Genomic DNA, 20,455 nt, shown 5'->3' with positions numbered 1-20,455 from the left:
GCTCAACCCACAACCTACAAAAAAAATCAACCCATGCCATCAATTTTGGTTGGGCCAATTCGGGTTGGTGGTCAAATGAGCACACAATTTCCACCTTTTCATTCCTGTTGGGACTTGTACATTTGAATAGCATTGAGAAATGATAGAAAGATTTTAGACTGATGCACAAGGTCCTCCAAATCTTCTCATGCCAATTTCACTTGCAAATCTTAAAGCATTCTCTTAAGTAAAGTAGTTTCGATTTCAGAGTATTTGGTGTATAACACTAATAAGATACTTGTCCAACCATTCCAGCTAAAAACTGTACTTCCACTGCATAGGAAAATTTTATCCCAAACCACTCAGCTCTAAGACTCCATGCAATAACTAAACACGGTAATGGTTTTAACTTATATAATCAGTATTCCCCCAATTAGAGAAAAGGACGTTACAAGGGGTTCATTTCAAGTACGATAAAAAAGCAGAAACTTGCAAGGTGAGCTATTAAAGTCCCATATTCTTTTCCTCAGTTTGGAGTTTAGGCAATTACAGTATAGGACTAGACATCATTCACGTATCTATATTAAGTGATTCCAAATTTGATTCGGAAGGCATTTACAATTTACCAAAAACGATGTAGGAGATTCACATATAAAAAAAATATAAAAAAATACTAAGTAGGAGAAGGAATATATTGGAAATCTCAAGGTATTCATTCACATACAGATAACTAACCTCAATCAAAAGTTAGGATATACACAATGAATTCAAATGACTACCGGACTAGGACCAAATACACACATACGACTATGACAATTTAATGCCTCAATAGCAACTCCAAGCCTCCAACAATATTCTACAAATTGAAAATGACATCCTAACTATTTTGCCAAAACTTTTAAAACATTCGTGGGAAGAGGTTTAAAGGCAATAAAGCCTAAAATCATTGGACTAACAACAATAACAACGACGACGACAACAAAGTCTTTGTCAAATTACTTCAGGATTGCCTATGAATAGACTAATCAGAGTCATCCACATAAAACTGTTGTAGATTTCAATTATTTACCTTAACCCTTGCCTGCCAACACATCCAACTGTCTCAAACGACCATCTGATGAAGATCCCTCCAGCCAAGAAGTCTGTCTCGCATTTCTGCTGTTGTAGATATTATCTTCATGCTTCTCAGGGAGCTGTTTATAAGCTACCTGATGCAGTTGCAGCCATGCAATCATGCTAACTGCTACCAAAGCAGCATTGCCCACTATCCCACCCATGTGATCCAATTTAAGGGATTTCTTTACAAAATCAAAACTTGAAAGAAGAAGTTTGATCAGTATATTTGACCTCTTCCCTTCACAAGAAACAAATTTCTCACCAGATGGACTAAATGGCGGACCATATAGGTTTTCAGGTGAAACAAAGTGACCTCCATCACGTACATCTCCCACAAAAGTAAGAGCTTCTTCAATGACTTTGTATTTCTTACCATGATGTTCAGACAATCTCATTGCAAGAACAATACGGCTTTGTTCTAATCGGGCAATTGCAGCATCTCTCTCAGCCCGCTGCTGTGTTTGAACAGTCTGTGAAAGAGAACCACACAGAGCCGGTCAGCAAGTTGCAAATTGCAATTCCACAATAAGAGCTTCATTATAAATTCTATCATCAGCTAGAGAAAACTTATGTCAACAATGCCATGCCCCAACTATCTACTCATATGTATATATAATTTTGCTATATTCTACTCATTTTGCACAAGAATGTGACTTATCATGTGAGAGTTAGAGGCTCTCCAGAAACCACTAGAAATTGAGAAAGAGGCACATACCATGTCTATCCAACAATAACAAGTCCTGTGCGGACAACTCCATGATTCCAGTCTTTCTTTCATTCTTGTCAAATTCAAATGCCATTCTCCATTTCAACTCCTTAATATGAATATGCAAGATACGTCAGCTGACAAACGCTCTGTTTAGTGGGGCTTTATCAAGGGTGTTTCAGCTATTAAAAAGCAGAAACTATTTACATCTTGTTAGGAAACACAGAGTTGCTTCAGCTTTTTGTCAATTCCTTGAGAAGCCACCAAGTTTTTCACATTATTAAAAAGCTACAGACCTCCCAAAGTGACCATAATTCTCATCTTGTAATCGATTGATGCCACCCTTTACTTCTCGACTTCCTACACTTCTAATCGACTTCCTAAACTTCTAATTTGTTGCATTTCTCTTATCTTCCCCAAACTCAAACACTTGCACCATATTGTCATTGGCTCAAAACAACCAAACCCAATCAACTCAACAAAGTCATCTGAACTTCAAGCAATTGGTGCATGAATTCCAGATTTAGTATCATGGACATTTATAAATCAAACCTAAGTCCTCCAATTTACTCAATTTTAACAGCCTTCTTACTTCCCCTTTTGATCACAGCGAACAAGAGGGCATTCAGACACTTTTTCAATAATTATTAACATATGTTTTCATTTTTTGCCCTGTATTAAATCAGTATTCAACTAATCTATCCAAAACAAATTGCTTGACTGAGTAAAGCATTTTCATATAAGATCCAAAAAATAACAAGAACCATACCAATGAGCAAAGTAGAGGGTTAGGTTGTGTATTGAAGAACCACTGGGTCCGTATGTATTTACAAAACCCAGATTTTCATTTATCTTTCCATAGTAACTGAACTCAAGCTTAATGTCAAGATAAATCAAGACACTTTAAGAAAAGAAAAAAATCTATTACAATTTTTACTTACTATCAAAGTGGTGGAAAAAAGATCTTTAAAGTTTATGCCTACCAACAAAACAACAACGTTAGGAACGAGTACTAAATTTCCTGTCATTCTCCTCCATTCTCACAGCAAACAAACAGAATGTAATGAAAATACAAGATACCAGCAAAAAACCCAAGAAAATGTAACTCACTTCAAAGTAACCAAGTTAAATTTCAAAATTCCTTAGAAGCTCTAATCCCTTCCCTTTCCTTTTACCTAAATATTCATGGTAATCAAACATGGTTCAACCCAAAAACACAAAATATATAACCAATAAACCATTCTCATTTCTAAAAATTTTCATCCATCCCCCCACGCAAACATCAACATCTCCATTTTCCTTAAACTCATATCTCCACCACTTAAAGCCTACATCACAGAGCATGATGGTACCAGCAAAACTTAGCCTCAACTATACCAAGCCGCCAAGAGTCTTGTAACTGAATGGCATTGTTTGCTCCCATTTATGAGGAGAACCGGGGTTCGAATCCCCTCTCTCCCCCCATTGTCCTCATTGTTGCAATATTATAACTATCAAATCATCATTCATCAACAACAACAAAACTCAACAAAGCCTTTTGCACAACTGTACATCATCAGTACACTTATCACCTATTTCACAACGAGTGTGCGAGAACAACAATTACTCGCAACCTAATTGACCAAAATGACTTCATTTTTCGGATACCCAATTATCTCTATCAGCAACCAAATGTAGATGAAATCAAATCCATAACAAATTCAAAGCTACTGGCTCAAAAAAAAAAAAAAAAAAAAACTCAAATATATAGAATTCAAGCCGATTCCTAAGTTGCATAAAAAGATCGGAAGAAACCCTAGAAAAAGAGAGGACAGACTCACATGGAAGAACTCGAGCTGGTCCTCGAGGTTCTCGAGCGCGGTGCGAATCGCATTGAGACTCTTGGCTTCCTGAATGGCCGAGTCGTCATCGTCGACCCGGAAGTCCTTGACGAAAACGAACCCGGCCCGGCCGGTGTCCTCAACGGCGTCGTTTTCGGGGTTGAATTGCTTCTTTTTGTTGTTGTAGTTGTGGTGCTTTCTGAGAGCTTTGACGGAGTTGAGAAAGTGAGTCCGCGAAATTGAGTGGATAGCGTCGCTGAGCTTGTCGTGAAGGTCCCAGATTTTCTCCAGAATCGCTTCGATTTCTTCCACCTCCATGTCCCATTTCATCATCGATTTCTTCTTTTCTTTTTTGGTTTTTTTTTTTTATTACAATAAGTCTATAGATAATAGAAAAGAAAAAAGTGAGGGCGCGAATAAAGAAGGAAATTTGGGGGGAAGAAAAGAATCTTCTAGGGTTTGTTTGGATTTCTGTATTAATTTTGTACTCCATGTCCATCCAACTCTAACATGACCGCACATATTTTTTTTTTTTTTTGTTTAATTAACTGTTGTCAATAGATAGGGTTGTTCATGGATTAGTTCGGGTCAAGTTTGTACTTAATTCAAAACTGACCCGATCATTTCAAGTCTCTTGGATCAAGAATTATCGTCGATCAATAAAAGTCAGTTTAGGTGGCTGGGTCCAGCCTTCTTGGATAGTAGTTGGTCCTCGATTAAAGTTGGGTTAGTTGAAAATTGTTGGATCTAGCTAGATCTAGAAGAGATTTGATCAATTCTCTATAAGATCTCATCTGGTTTAAAAGAGATTTGGGTAGATCTCAATAGATCTAACAAAAACTGATCAAGAACTGCTCATACTTTGAAAAAGGATGAGATTCCGATGTATAGATCAATTGGAATTAGGTTTTCATGAGAAGACCTACCATCTCAGTTGTAGGAGACAAAGACTAGCCGCTGATTGTCATCGGTGTTAGGTCGACTCGAACGAGTTAGGCAGGTGAGTCGATTTACAGGTCTAGTTGGACACCCCTATTGATAGTCAAGAGACTTAAGACAGCCTCTTATCTCATATTTTCAATTGACATTTTTTTGGGGGAAATTGATAGAGTTACAAACAATTTTACAAATTGTTTTACAAACTGTTGATATGGTAAATAAAAAAAAATGATTATTGGTAATTCCATATGAAAACCAGTAAAACTTTGTCACAACAATAGTTTGTAAAAAGATTATAAAATATATAGTTGAGTTAATAAGTTTTTACCAGCTCTTACTTAGACCCACCATTAACATTATTTTTTTACCCATTACTAATAATCTTCTGCGTACATCAATTGGATGTGAAGTTTTTTGTTATTACTTTTTTGTATTTATAGACTATCTCAATACATAAACATTTAAAGTTATAATTCTCCATCTCCGTTATAACAATCAAAGTTATGAAAAAAAATTGAAAATTTGGATTCCCCCTTCAATCGATCAAACATGAACAAAAAAAATGTTAAGATTAAATTTGAAGCTAATTGTGGGATCACATTAATAATTTTATTTACCAAATAGAATTTAGGATGATGAGAATCAACTAGATTTTAAAAATTCACTTTTTATAGTTGTTAGGGTAAGGGTATACCTCATAATAGTTTTTCCTTTGGAGTGTGCTTCATTAATTTTCCACTCTGTCATCATATCAATGTGTTATCTATTCGTTACTTTGATTATCTTGCTTTATAGCATTGGTGACTTGCTGATTTTGTGTTTTATATCTTAATAATTGTGATCACATAATTGGTAACAAATTGATTAATTTGTTGCATAATTTACTATGGGGTCTAAACAATTACTTTTCAAATTCATTTAATCATAGACCTTATAAGGATTTAAGAACTCTACAGTCAAGTTACCTAAAAAAATCCAAGGAATGGTAATCCATTACCAAAAGGACCATAGTTACTTCAAATTCAAAATGGGTAAGCTGCCAACACCTGTATCTAAATTTAACACACGGTGAGAAAGAGTGTGTGAACAGTTGAATGTGAAGCAATAATCAGCCTTACCAAAAGTGTTTCACTAACAACATGCTACATAATTTCACCTTTACATGGAAAAGGAAAGAAAGTAGAAAATAAAACACATGAAATTCATCCAAAAACAAAAACAACCTTCCACTTTGTCGAAGCTTCATTGAAATCAAAAGTTCACAAACATTTTGCAGCTTTTATTACAGGAGACATTTTTACAACAAAGCATAAACTATTATCGTTTGCTCAGTTATTTGACTACTTATATATCAAGCAAATATATATCCTCATCCTTCACAAACACTACGCATAATTTCCTGATGAAAGTCCTAGACACTGAGCGTCTAACTGCAGGCCCTTGTGTTGTGTCGTTGCCTTGGTCATCCTCACCAGATATTTCCTCCAAAGACCTTCCCTTGGTCTCAGGCACTAAGAATGTGAAGGCAAACCCTAACATGTTGGTAAATGCCAAAAGCAGCATAGCACTCTTTATTTTATTCGGATTACCAGTCAAAGTGAAGTACTGCACTCCAAATGCCCCAACCATAGCCCCGGCCTTCCCGGATGCCGCGCTCAAAGCATGACATGAAGACCTCAGCCGTGTCGGGAACAACTCGGCTGGTAGCACGAAGGTTGTGCTATTAGGTCCAAAATTTGCAAAGAAAAACGTTAGCCCGTATAACAATCCGAACAACTGGCCATGTTCTTTGAGGTAGTTATACTTGAGCCCCATGATAAGCATGCAGATAGACATCATGAGGAACCCAACAAGTTGGATGACCCACCTTCCTAGCTTTTCGATCAAGAACACAGTGAACCAGTAATAACTAGGGAAGGTACCCAACATAGCCACTACAAACATAGCCCTTGAGGTGTCAAAGACTTCTTTGAGGGCATTCACATGGTTTGCTTTCTTAATTAAACCCATTGCTGGGAAAATATCCTTCTGGACCAGATTTTGGCTGTAAAGTGCAATGTCCAATAAGAACAATGTGGTCGTGGTGCCTATAAGATGTTTCCCGTGTCGACGAACGAACTCGCTAGAGAATAATTTGTAGTTGTTTGCAGCTTTGAATTGTGACAATTTGTCAGGTTTAACTTGAAGTTCAAGTTCAAGAACCCGACCCATATCCGCAGCGGCTTGTTTAGCATTCCCTTCAATTAAGGCTGTGTATCAGGGACGGAGGCATTAATTGACCAGGGGGGGCAATGGCCCCCCTAAATTTTTTTTAAAATATATTAGTATATATATATATATATGCAATAATTTTAGCAATTTTATTCTATAAAATTCTATTTTGTCCCCTTAACAATATTATTGATTCTTTTTAGATTAATGTTACAATTACAAACTTATCTACAATATTTTTATAAATTGTTGAGGTACAAATTCTTATTTGTTCGCATCTGGGCATATTACTTGCATCACTTTTTTACTTACCAATAATCATTCACTATATCAGCAATATACCTCTAGCACTTTCCTCATTTTTAAGGCCACTAAAAAATTTATAGATCTAAAATCTAAAACAACATATATTAGCCCAAAAACATTTGTGCAACAACAAAAATCACTAATCGTAAAGCTAAAAAAAATTAAGTCCAATTAACCAATTTTACTCAAACAAAACTGGCCCTTTAAAAATGTTTAAATAGAATAATTTTGTCTTTCCCTAGTAAATGCACACATTAAAAACTCAAAAAAAAAAAAAAAAACTAAGAAGTAGCTGAAATAGAGGTCAGAGTTGCCCCCCTTAACTTAAAGTCCTGGCTCCGTCCCTGCTGTGTATCGACATGTTTCGGGCATTTTCATTCTCCAATAGAATGTTAGAGGAGTGCAGGAAGAGCTCCAAGCATAAGCACAATCCTCCAAAGATAATCTGCCTCTGGTTGTGTGGATAATACTTGATTTTGATCGAATGTAGGAGCGTCGAAGAAGTGAAGGAAGATACCTGAGAGTATCATGGAAACTAGCCCCGCAAATACAATTCAAACACGGCAGCGATGAATGCACCGCGAGTTCGTTTGTTAGCGTATTCAGACATGATCGTGGCTGAGAGAGGATAGTCTCCACCAATACCAAATCCTAGCCAAAACCTGAAGAAACAAAGTGTTCCGGTAACAGATTGTGCGCTTGAACCAAAGGACACGCCGGAGCAAATTGCACAAATGACCATGAGAATTAGAGTGATGCCGTAAACCTTTTTACGGCCAAGTTTATCACCAAGATAGCCGAAGACTAGTTGGCCTACTAAGGTACCAACTAGAGCAACACCAGTCACAGCATTGTTTACATTTACAGGGAGCTTTCCAGGAATATTAGTGTCAGAATTATAGTAGTAAAGGCGACCCAAGAGTTTTGTGACGGTTGAGATGCAGAAGAGGTCGTATGCATCGGTGAAAAAGCGCATTCCGGCAATGATAATGGCTGTGACGTGGTACCATTGCGTGCGGGCATTGTCAAGGGCTTCAAGCACAGCTAAGGCCATTTTTTGTGGGCTGGTTTGTTTGCCTTGTTGCTGTCTTGCTGTTGTGGATAGATTGTGTGTATTCTTGCTCCTTTTATGCTTGGTAAACGAGGAAACGTTTAATCCTAGGTGTTGGGGAGATCGATAAGAAAACAAAGGTATATGAAGAATATGAAAATATCCATCGATAAGAAAATAGCTAGAATGTAAGAAGGATATTCTATCTGCACCATTGTACCATTACAACTAGCCTCAAGTCAACAAGTCCTTTATCCTAAGCTAGGATTTTATCATTATGTCACTTTTGATCACTTAGTAGGGACTAGTAAGTGCACAGAGTTCAGGGTGTGCCTCACATCTTCCTACGGCATAACCAAACTCTTGAACTGATTGTTTTGTTTGAGTACTTTGTGTCTCAAGTTTACAAAATTTGAATTTTAAATGGACTTGGAACCATTATATATTTTTATTATGATTTCTAATTAGCCCAACCTATCATCATGATAGAAACTGACATCATTGACCTACTTATGTTGCTCAAATAATCTAAATTGTTTCAGCCTTTTAAGGATTTTTTTTTTAAATTATAAAATGTCTCCACTTGATCCCAGGAAAATCTCCTTTAATCAGTTTCCAATATTGCTCATAGTCACCTTTCTTTTCTTCTTAACTTTTGTTTCCCAGGTTAAGTTGATCAAGCAAGAAACAAAATATGGTAGTCAAGTTGATTGAGGCCCACGTACTTAGGAATTTGAAGATAGGGAGTTTGAGACTTTGACTACTTAATGAGGTTCATTTATCATTGGGAATTTTGTCTTTGGGCTAATAATATGATCGATGAGAGTGGCACTCAATTATCTGAGTCAATAACTTCTTTAGTTTAAAAGGCATTATGCTTGACGTTCGAGCAATGCTACAGTAGTACAACTTTTACTATATTGAACTTATATACCATTTTTTTAACAGATTGAACTTATATATTAATGTGTCATTAATCATAAAAAATAATTCAAACTTTCATTTATAAAATGATTAAAGTCCATAAATCATATTTATTGTCACATTATTTCTAAGTTCCATGTAGTAAAACTCTGTAATACATTCAATATTTTCCCTTGAAATTTTAACCTAATGACAACTGAGTGACTGACATTCATTTCTTTTCCTTTGTTTACCTTGTATGAGGCCCCTAGCTGTAAGTGTGACATCTACTAAAAATGTTTCTTACGTCATGTTGTGAGAGAGAGATAGAGTTGAAGCTAAATTTGTTTTTGTTTTTTTAATATAATCGTTTTCACGAACTACGTTCAGACGTGATTCCATTTTGAGTTGATTGTCACCACTTGCTCAATATCACCTCTCATCTCTTATTCAATATCATTTCCCACCACTTGCTAAATCTATCTTTTATCACGTATGACTAATTTTTTCCTTGGGCCTAATTTGAGAACTATAGCTAGGTGCATTGGGTTCACCGTTGGGTTTTGGGCCTAATTTCTTTCATTTCTTTTACACATATATACCCACATCCTGCATGTCTCATAAGTCTAACTTGAGAACCTATATATTAGTGGTAGTTTCACCTTTTGAATTGATATCTTCGAAGTCCTTTGAGTGTAAAATTACACATTTTGTTATGAAATTTGTGATATTGAGTATGGAACCCTCCCGTATGGTAACATGTTTCCAAACCGCACCTTTTTTTTTAATATACAGTATTGTTTAAACTTCACTTTAATTTGTTTAGGTACAACCTTTTCAATTAATCACATTTTAAAAAATTGTAAAAAGAAGAAAGTTGTATTAAATTAGCACATTCATATTAGGGTCAAAAGCCCTCAGATTTTGTAGGGTTGGTGAAGGAAACTAAAAGATAATTAGAGAAAAAAAAGAGAGAGATGAGTCTTTTAAATTGTATATAATTTGTATTTTGACTTGATGGGGATAACATTGTATCCAAGGAACATGGACAATTGGTACCGACAAGGCTCACAGAAGAGCATTTACTTGGTTCTCTTATAAATTATTATCATTGAGTTAATCTCACTGCCGGGAAAATATCCTTGTGGATCTGATTTTGACCATAAAAGAATATATTCAACAAGAACCATGAGTTCAACGAGAACTTTATAGGTCGTCTTACATGACTCACGTGCCGAAGGAACTCCTGAGAGAGTGATTTGCCATGTTCAACTTGGAGTTCAAGCTCTAACTTGTCAAGTTCAATTTGGAAGTCATTTTTTTCGCTTGCACCAAAAGACGTACGTGCCGCGCAAAATGGCGCCAATGACCATGAGAATTGGAGTGAGGCCGTATACCATTTTACAGCCAAGTTTGTCACTAAGCCAGCCGGAGACTAGTGGGATTGCTAGGCTACCAAGTACCAACTATGGCAACTGCAATGACAATGGCTGTGATGCGATACCATTGCTTGTGGGCAGAGTTAAGGGCTACAAGCACAGCTAAGGCCATTTTTGTGGGCTGGTCTAGCTATTTTCCTGGTTGTTGACTTGCTGGTGTGGGTTGTCTTTTTCCTTTTATGCGTGATCTGTGAAGGAAATAACAAAGATATGAGGAACGTTTACTCCTAGGTTTTGGGAAAATGAAGGAAAAAAAAAAAAAAACAACAACAACAACAAAGAGGGAATGAAGGATATTCCATTAGCCATCGATAAGAAAATAGCTAGCATGTAAGAACTAAGAAGGATATTCTATTTTCACAATTGTACCGGGTCAGCCCCTGTACGTAGGACCCCAATATAAAACAGGCTCCAAAATTTCAGATTTTTTTTTTTTGAGAGAAAAAAAGAGGATGAACTTCCTTAATGCCTCACTTCAAGAAGGCCTCAAAAATTTTAGGATAACAGAAATCTAATTCATTTAAGATCTTAAATTGTTTAACAAATAAAAAAATTATGTGAGCGTACCAAATTATCATTAATGATCAAAATTAGTCTCATAAATCATGATATTTGATCTTATGTATAAAATTATTAATACAAAATAAAGATGAATTGAATTCATCTTTATTTTGAATTCAATACATAACTTGACAACAACCTCAATACCAATCCACCGATCGATATTGAAATTTTGATATTTCAAAATTACTCCCTACCCATAATGAACCAAACCTTGGAATTTATGCCCTAATTGCAGGGAACATATAAAAGGCTATCTTAGGTCATTATTTATATACAAGAAAGAGGAGATATTGTTGTGTGTGCGCGCACATGTGCCAAGGGTTACTATACTAAGCAAAGTCTCTAACATTAACGTGCATTAAGAGATATTGTTGTTGTGGTGTTAATCAAGGATCAAATAACGTGCATTAAGAGATCCACAAAGGTAGAATAGTTCAATTAGAGTTGTGGCTCCTTACATGTGTTCATGTTAGTACCTATAATATATTATAGGTAGCAATTCTAGGATTGATACATTCTTAAATTGTTGTGTACTTCCATTTTACTATAATGGATTAATTCTTCTGTCAAGTGAAGTGGTCAATTATCAATATTAAACCCTATAGGCTTTTTCTATCAAGATTTTTCTTTTGTAACCATATCGTCAATGTCTTTTAATTTTCCATAGCCTATACTGTTTTTGATATATATATGGCTGTTTACAAGTTTAGCTAAATTGAAACTGTTCGAGCATAATTGATTAACTAATCAAGTTAGCTACTTGAGTTAAAACCAATCAACCAGGAGTCTAAATTCATTATCAAACTTTGTAAGCAAGACTAGTTTTTGTTTGCATAATAACAAACAGCTATTGCTCATAAAAACTAGAGAGGAGATATAAAGAGAAAGGAAGAAAGAGAGAGATAATGGAGGAACAAGAAGAGAAAATTTCTAGAAGTTAATTGACTTGTTAATACACCATTAGATCTAATAGAATTAATTGTAAAAAAATTTGTAAAATTTAAGAAGTTTTTTTTTTTGGTTGAATATTAAGAACTTTAAGCAATATTACATCACCTAATATTTTTTTTCTTGAATTCATATTTTGAAAGTTTTTCCATTAGATTACATGTTTAATATATTTTTAATATGCATATCAAATTTTTTAGCAATCAAAAGTTATTATTATTTGATTCATAAACTCATCTTTTATGCATAAGTTAAACTTAAAAAATTAAAAAATTAAGCATTTGCTTGATGATATAGTTATTGATTTTTTATCAGCTTAACATTTTGCAAACATAAAAGATATAAGAAGAAAATGTAATCCAACCATGAATTTTTCAAAATTCTCATCAAATGAGAAAAAATATTAAGTAGTGTAACATTTCTAAAATTACACTTTGTACGTGCAACTTGAACACACTGCGTTTGATTGCTCTGCCACTGCGTCTGATTTCTTTCTAAACTACTTGAACCTCCAAGTTATTGAGTTTAACCCATTGAACAATATAGATAGGAAAATGAGGGCAAAAATGAAAAATCAATTATTTTTCATATTATGTAGCGAAAACGCTTCTCTAACATAAATGTATACATCATACCAAAGAAAAAAAAAACAAAAAAAATAAAGAAAAGCACCTCATCACCCTTTGCCCAAGCTTCTTCTTTGAAGTCACATAGTGGTGGCACCACATTAAGCTCAGGCACACCCTGACCTGAAAAAAAAAAAAAAAAAAAAAAAAAAAAAAACCCAAAACCCAATATACGCATCCACCAATTTATCAACTAAAGCAAAAACTGAAATCTAAAATCACTAAATCAAAAACCTAACCTAAAGACAAAAACCTCATCAGTCAATAGAGCAACACTGCAACACAATAGCTAACAGACGGATCGAGCATCAGATTAGAGAATGGTCAGCCAACACAACTCGAGCTCCAGTCTAGAGCACATCGCATCAGGCACGGGGCATCGGAGATTGGTCCAATCCGTTGGTCACGCTCACAGTGGCATCGCCCCTTAGGCCTCTCTACAGACGGATTGGGCATTGGATCGGAGATTGGTTGGCTAACACAACTCGAGCTCCAGTCCAAAGCACATTGCATCAGGCACAAGGCATCAGAGATCGGTCCGATCCGTCGGTCACACTCGTAGTGGCGCCGCCCCTTAGGCCTTTGTACTCCCTCAAGGTATTTCATCTTTACACTTCTCTTTTTCTCTCTTACACGATTGGGTTAATGGGTTTAGGGTTTGCTCATTCACTTTGCTTGTTTTCTTGTGGAGTGTGGAGTCTTTGAGACTCTCTCTCTCTCTCTCTCTCTCTCTCTCTCTCTCTCTCTCTCTCTCTCTCTCTCTATATATATATATATATATATATATATATATAGTCTTTATCTGAAGACTAAAAAATGAAAATGAATTAATGAAATGACTCTCTCTCTCTCTTTCTTTCTTTATATGATTCTCTCTCTTTCTCTTTGATGTTTGAACTATAATTGGTTAGCTTTACTTTAGTTTTTATAACTTTATTAATATTTTCCCTTGCTGTTTGTTTTGACTTTATCTATTGGTGTTGGTGTGGGTGAGTTACTGAATTTGTCTTTTAGTATATTGTGATGTGTGAATTCATCTGATTAGCTCTTGTGATTGGGGTCATGGGGCTTGTCTATTGAATGGGGGGTGGATGGGGGCATGGGGTCTGGTGGGATATTTGAGTTATGAGTAAAGGCATCCAAAGCAAAGGCAGTAACTTACCAATAAAAGACAAAATTAAATCATGAGGTGTGTGCTAATAGTTAGTAAAAAAAATGAAATAACTAATAAACAATAATTAATAATTTAATTAATCAATATATTATAAAAGACAAACAAATTAAATTATGTTAAGTTAAATAACAATTAATAATTTTATAATTAATGAAACAATAATATAACAAATTATAGTTTATAAAAGACAAACAAATTAATAAAATAACTAAATAAAAATAATTAATAATTTTATTAATATTTCAAATGAACTTCTTAAAAAACACTCTAAGAAAAATTCTTGAAGCCGCCACTAAAGTCACAAGTTACAACAATAATCAGTAGCTCTTATTTGTAGAAGTATAACACATCTAGAAAATTAAAAAGAAAACACAAATGGAGTAGATGTATATAAGAACAAAAGACAATTCTTTGGTTCACTTATTTGAATTCCCACGTATACTTGATGATATGGCTGAATGTTGATCACATAGACTCCTCGTAGTTAGTTCTTGCTGGTGCAGTCCGTGTAGCCGACGGGGGTTTAACGCTTCATTGTGTGGCTTCATTGCCACATTCATCCTCACCAGATATTTCCTCCAAAGACCTTCCCATGGTCTCAGGCACTAAGAATGTGAAGCAAAAACCTAACATGTTGGTCACTGCCAAAATCATCATTGCCTTCCTAATCTTTCCTGTCTCACCAGACAAAGTATAGGTCTGCACCCCAAAAGCTCCAACCATTGCCCCGGCTTTACCCGCTGCCGCGCTCATAGAGTGACACGTGGACCTCACCCTTGTTGGGAACAACTCCGCCGGTAGCACAAAGGTTGTGCTATTCGGACCAAAGTTCGCAAAGAAGAACGTTAGCCCGTATAACAATGCAAACAGCGGGACATGAGCCTTGAAGTATTCGTATTTGATCGCTAGCGCAAACATGAACACAGACATCATGAAGAATCCAATGAGTTGGATGATGAATCGGCCTAGCCTTTCGATGAAGAACACAGTGAACCAGTAACCAGGGAAGGTACCAAGCAATGCCACAACAAACATGGCACGCGAGGTCTCATAGACTTCCGTGAGTGCATTCACCGCTCCGGCCGCCTCAGTTAATTTCATTGTGGGGAAAATATCCTTCTGGGTCAGATTTTGGCTGTAAAAAGCTATATCCAACAAGAACCATGTGGTCGTGGTGCCTATAAGATGCTTCCCATGTCGACGAACGAACTCGCCAGAGAATAATGAGTAGTTGTTTTGCAGCTTTGAATTGTGTCAATTTGTCATGTTCAACTTGAAGTTCAATATCAAGAACCTTACCCATATCAGCAGCGGCTTGTTTGGCATTCCCTTCGATTATTGCTGTGTACCGACCTGTTTCGGGCATTTTCATTCTCCAATAGTAGGTTAAGATTGCTGGAAGAGCTCCAAGCATAAGCACAATCCTCCATAGGTAATCTGCCTCTGGTTGTGTGGAAAATACAGAATCAACCATGAATGCCGGAGCCTTGTAGACGTGAAGGAAGATTGTTGAGAGGACCATAGAAACTAGCCCAGCGAATATGATTCCCAGACCTTGCATTGCAAACACCGCGGAGATGAATGCTCCACGAGTTTTTTGGTTGGAGTACTCGGACATGATTGTAGCAAAGAGAGGATAGTCTCCACCAATACCAAATCCAAGCCAAAACCTGAAGAAACAAAAGTGTTCTGATGACAGATTTTGAGGTTGCACCAAAGGACAAGCCAGAGCAAATGGCGCAAATGACCATGAGAATTAGAGTGATGCCATAAACCTTTTTGCGGCCAAGTTTATCACCAAGATGGCCGAAGACTAGTTGGCCGCATAAGGCACCAACTAGAGCAACACCAGTCACGGCATTGTTAACATTTACAGGGAGCTTTCCAGGCTTTCCTGTGGAAGGGTCATAGTAATAAAGGCGACCCAAGAGTTTTGCCACTGCTGAGATACAGAATAGATCGTATGCATCAGTGAAAAACCCTATTCCGGCAATGATAATGGCTTTGACGTGGTAATATTGGGTACGGGCAGTGTCAAGGGCTTCGAGCACTTCTAACGCCATTTTTGCTATTTGCTTGTGTTAACATATATAGTGTTGCGGGCTTTAGGCCCAACTAGTTTACTTGTATAGCACTCTTACTTGTATAACACTCTTACTTACTTGTATTGCACTCATATGCCTACTATATAAAGGCACTCGTGTATATTCTTTCAATGAGAAATACAATACAATTGAATTCAGTATTTCTAACATGGTATCAGAGCCAGATTCTGATCTTTTCTTAGCAGTCTTGTCTTTATTGGTGGTGCTCTATTCTCAACATCGCTTCCACCATCACAGCAGCCGACGCAGTTTTTCGCCGTAGAACCTCTGACGTCTTCCAGTCGTTGTCCTTGGGTTCCGGACCTGCAGCCGCCGTCGTTGAAGAGTACCGCACCACACAGACCACTGCACTTACTATCTCTATTGTGCATCTTGCTCCAATAAATATTTTTCAGTCCAGGTGCTCCTTACCCAGTTTTTTTTTTCGCGTAAATTTCATTTTTGCAATCCATTTTTGCATATTTTACTTCTAAATGAAGAATAAGGACAGGTCTTCTTCCTTTTGCAACAATCGTCGCCAATAATCCAGCAAACGTTTTTGCAATTTTTGCAAACGTTTTGGCCATAATATTGAGACTTGCTTTCAGCGCAATAAATCAGCTGTTTCAATTGCTAATACCACATTTGAGCTTCTTTGACTACGATGGCTTCTCAAAGACTTAGGTGTGTCTACATCCTCTGTTACTCCTCTTTATTGTGATAACAAGAGTGCCATTCATATTGCTCACAATGATGTCTTCCATGAACGGACTAAACACATCGAGATCGATTGTCATTTTATCCATTATCATCTTGTCCATGGTGCTCTTAAGCTAATCTCAGTCTCCTCTACAAATCAACTTGCAGATATTTTCACCAAGTCACATCCTAAGGGACGCCTTCGTACTTTGGTTGACAACCTCAAGTTGGTCTCACATCCATCTTGAGTTTGAGGGAGGCTGTTAACATATATAGTGTTGTGGGCTTTAGGCCCAACTAGTTTATTTGTATAGCACTCTTACTTGTATAGCACTCTTACTTACTTGTACTGCACTCATATGCCTACTATATAAAAGCACTCATGTATATTCTTTCAATGAGAAATACAATACAATTGAATTTAGTATTTCTAACAGCTTGGTTGATTGCTGGTGATGATGAAGTTTGTGTGTATATTTACTTCTTTTATAGTTGATCAATGAAGGGAAATATGATAATGATAAAGAATAGAGACAGACGTATAGTTCTAGGTTTTGGAGGAATGGACAAGAAATTAACAACAGCATTTGATGGATATTCTACTCACATGGATACAATCGAGAATTTGATTACTTGAGAAATGAAGAAAAATTTATCACTTAACTAGTGTTTAAGCTGTCACATTGATTAATCACCAGCCATGCACTTGCTAGCCCAGAACTTTGTAGAAATCTTGCTAGTTGGAATATTAAAGTTGAAATTTATTAAATAAACCTATTTTCATTTTGTCTGAATATGATAGATTTAGTACGTATCATTTCTCTAGATGTAGGTGCATTAATGATGTAATTTTGCAACGAAGGCAAAATGGAAAATTTGGGATTTGGATACTTTTTTTTAGAGTCACCTTGATATGGCATGTGTTACATTTTATTTAAAATCAAAGACATTCTTTATACTAAGATATTTTTGCAATACCAAACACTTTTTATTTTTCATAATTTAATAGTTATAATTTATCATAATAGGAGAGAAAGAATTTGAATCTTATAAGTATTTGTTGAAAATATCAATTGGGTTACAAGACTTAATTCGAATATATCAAACACATTTATTGTGTGATTCATGATATTGGTTTTTAACCATCACATTCGTAAATGATGGATGTCGTTTTCTAACATGACATTGATTTTTACTACTGTTACGTTTAGGGAGTTTGGCATGTTGCTCTTATCCACATCGTACAAGACCAATGGTACGATTATGGCCTTACGGTTTTATTGGACACTATAGCTGTATAATGGCACAGATAAGAATCATATATAATTAAGATCAAATCAGACCCAACTGGACATAGATTCTGAGGTTGTGAACTCGTGCAATTCTAAGTTTCCAACAATTGAAATTTTGCAGTCCTTATCATTTGCCTTGTAATTTTAAATTTAAGCAAATATATATGTCTTGGCCTCTTTTCTTACCATCTCTAGCGATTAGAGTCTGCTCAACCATAAGCTGTTCCCACCTTGTTTGTGTCGACGTTGCGCAAGTTTGAAGGAATGAAATTAAACAAGACTAATAAGAGTCTTTAATCTTAAGGAAATAGACAAAGAATGTTTTTTTTTAATCACTAAGCCAAGGGTGTATTTCATATATTCATTGATCCAATAAATTTTCAAAGAGAGGATCCAAAAAATTATGTTATCGTTAATTACTTGCCCATTGTTCCAACATGACACATTTGAGGAAAAAAACAATGTTTTGCTTAAAAAGAAAACATAATTGAAACGAGTTCCTTGGAGGGTGAGGTCCAGAAATTTACACTTGTACAGAATTTTTCCTACGTTGGAACTGAATTTTTTTTTTTTTTTTTTTTCTATTTCTTCGGAGATGCTTACATTTTTCGAATAAATTTTCTCTTAATCTTGTTGGATATTTTGTATATTCAAGTAAGTTGCACTAAACGTTCGATCCCACTTTAATAGCAGTGGAAGAATGTTGTTTTTTTTTGTTTTTTTGGAAGAATGTTGTTTAATTCTACTTTAAATTAGAAAAGAAAGAAAGAATAGAGGTGCTACGTCCACAATATTTTCATAATATTTTCACAACAAATCATAAATGGTTAGTTATTATTGGTTCAAATTTAAACCCAACACTAAAATTACTTTTTTGCTCTAACAATAACAACCAATGACAATCACTGAGAGTCTACGGCATGTCTAGTGAAAATTTCGATTTGATTTCAATAAACACTCGATTAACTAACTGCCTTTTTGAGACTATGCAGAAATTGCGGTTTTTTTTATAGATAATTGCCGAGAATTACATCACTTGATAGTTAAATAAGTGAACATTAAAAAGATTTTTTCAGTATTTTTTTAGCAGTTATAATACTTTAATCTTGACTTTTTATGGTCTATATATATTGCTTAAACACTCATTATTCCTTCTAGTGAAAAATTTTCAAAAATATTAGAAATCATATTGGTTTTCTCCAAAATTCCTATTTATCATGGGAACGAATTTGTAATAAGTAATAACTCATTAATAACTCTCATGTGTGGGCAAATATTTTTTAAAACAAAGATTTCATTGTACCACTAAACCATTAAAGTCTCTATATTATTATTATTTAATTAAATTTTACTTGTTTCTTTCTCAAAAAAAAAAAAAAAAAAAAAAAAAACCTAATGGTATGATATATAAGTTCACGTTACTTAGTGATGATGCCAAAAATTGTCAGTAAGTCACATGGTCCTTACGTGCTTCCGATAGAAGACATGCACAACACAAAAGCTAAAGACCTTAAGAAGAGTACCGGTGTGGTACCGGCCAAATATTCTCCGATGGTCAAGTTAGAGAAAATCTCTTGTTCACAATTCTAGAGTGCCAGAGCTGGGGTGAATTATGCGTACCTTAATTTGTGAGGGTTTTGGGGTATTTATAGTAGTGTGGGGTTGACATCTATACATTGGTCAAGAAGTCTTTTCCTTCTAGGAGAGTAACTCGCAGATCTTGTGTATCTCCTAGAGTTCTTTTCCTTATAAGAGTCTTTTTAATTAGGGTTAAACGTGTAGCGCAAGAATTTTCCTTATACATGCGTGGAGGTCAGGTAAAGTTATGGATAGATTTGGCGGAGGTCCATGTGTCCTTTCAGCTTATCCCCTTCAACTTACTACCTTAAGTTTAATATCCTTAGCTTACTGTCATAAGCTTTCTGCCGTCAGCTTTTTCCTTTCAACTTGATGTCATCAGCTTTTTCCCTTCAACTTGATGTCGTCAGCTATGAGGTGGAGTCGTGAACTCTATGAGAAGGTAGTTTCATGAGTAAAGCTGACGACCTCATTACATCCGTCGCCTTTCGTTTCGTCAAGGGCTAATCACAAAATTATCTTTATCACTTAGTGTAATCATAGATGATGGCAAAGTTATTTTGGGACCCCATATTTAAAAGGTTGAGAACGGAAATAGGAGTGCTTATATGATCCTTTTTTTTTTCTTTTTTTAAATTTATAAAGCTTATACGATCCATTAAATATAGTAAAATGGAAATTTTACATCATATATCTTATTGTAGTCTCCATGATACAAAAACTAGTTTGACATTTTTAAGCCAACGGATTCTTTGGAGCCTAGCTTATAAGCTCTTAGCTTTTTGTTTTTTGTTTTTATGTATAGCTTTTTAAAATTCACTTTTTATCCCACTTTTTCTCAAAATTTTCTCATTTTTTTCAATGTATAAGTATATTTTAACATAAGAGATCTGGTAAAGTCTCTAATAGTTAAATAAGAGATCTGGAGTTCAATCTTCACCTACATCAAAAACTGATTGATGTCTTAGTCTGATGATAAATAGCTATCATCAGGAAACATTATAGGTTGAAACTCTTTCT

At 35.5% G+C, this 20,455-nt stretch overlaps 1 protein-coding gene and 2 pseudogenes across 1 annotated transcript; all 3 read right to left on the bottom strand.

Annotated features, from left to right (window-relative positions):
* Positions 1-655: 655 nt before the first annotated feature.
* Positions 656-4,107, bottom strand: LOC142618492 (plastid division protein PDV1). The gene is made up of 2 exons (XM_075791437.1): positions 3,622-4,107; positions 656-1,565 (listed from the first exon to the last, which is right to left on the bottom strand). Exons 1-2 carry the CDS (start codon positions 3,952-3,954, stop codon positions 1,050-1,052), a joined length of 849 nt encoding a protein of 282 aa, XP_075647552.1. The 5' UTR covers positions 3,955-4,107; the 3' UTR covers positions 656-1,049.
* A 1,797-nt stretch (positions 4,108-5,904) lies between these two features.
* Positions 5,905-8,131, bottom strand: LOC142620146 (low affinity inorganic phosphate transporter 4 pseudogene; annotated as a pseudogene).
* A 6,182-nt stretch (positions 8,132-14,313) lies between these two features.
* LOC142621234 (low affinity inorganic phosphate transporter 4-like) lies at positions 14,314-15,848 on the bottom strand (annotated as a pseudogene).
* Positions 15,849-20,455: the final 4,607 nt, after the last annotated feature.

The sequence above is a fragment of the Castanea sativa genome, chromosome 12, assembly GCF_040712315.1.
Source record: "Castanea sativa cultivar Marrone di Chiusa Pesio chromosome 12, ASM4071231v1".
Lineage (NCBI taxonomy): Eukaryota > Viridiplantae > Streptophyta > Magnoliopsida > Fagales > Fagaceae > Castanea > Castanea sativa.
The sequence above is the reverse complement of the archived record's forward strand: the minus strand, read 5'-3'. Positions and strand labels throughout refer to the sequence as shown.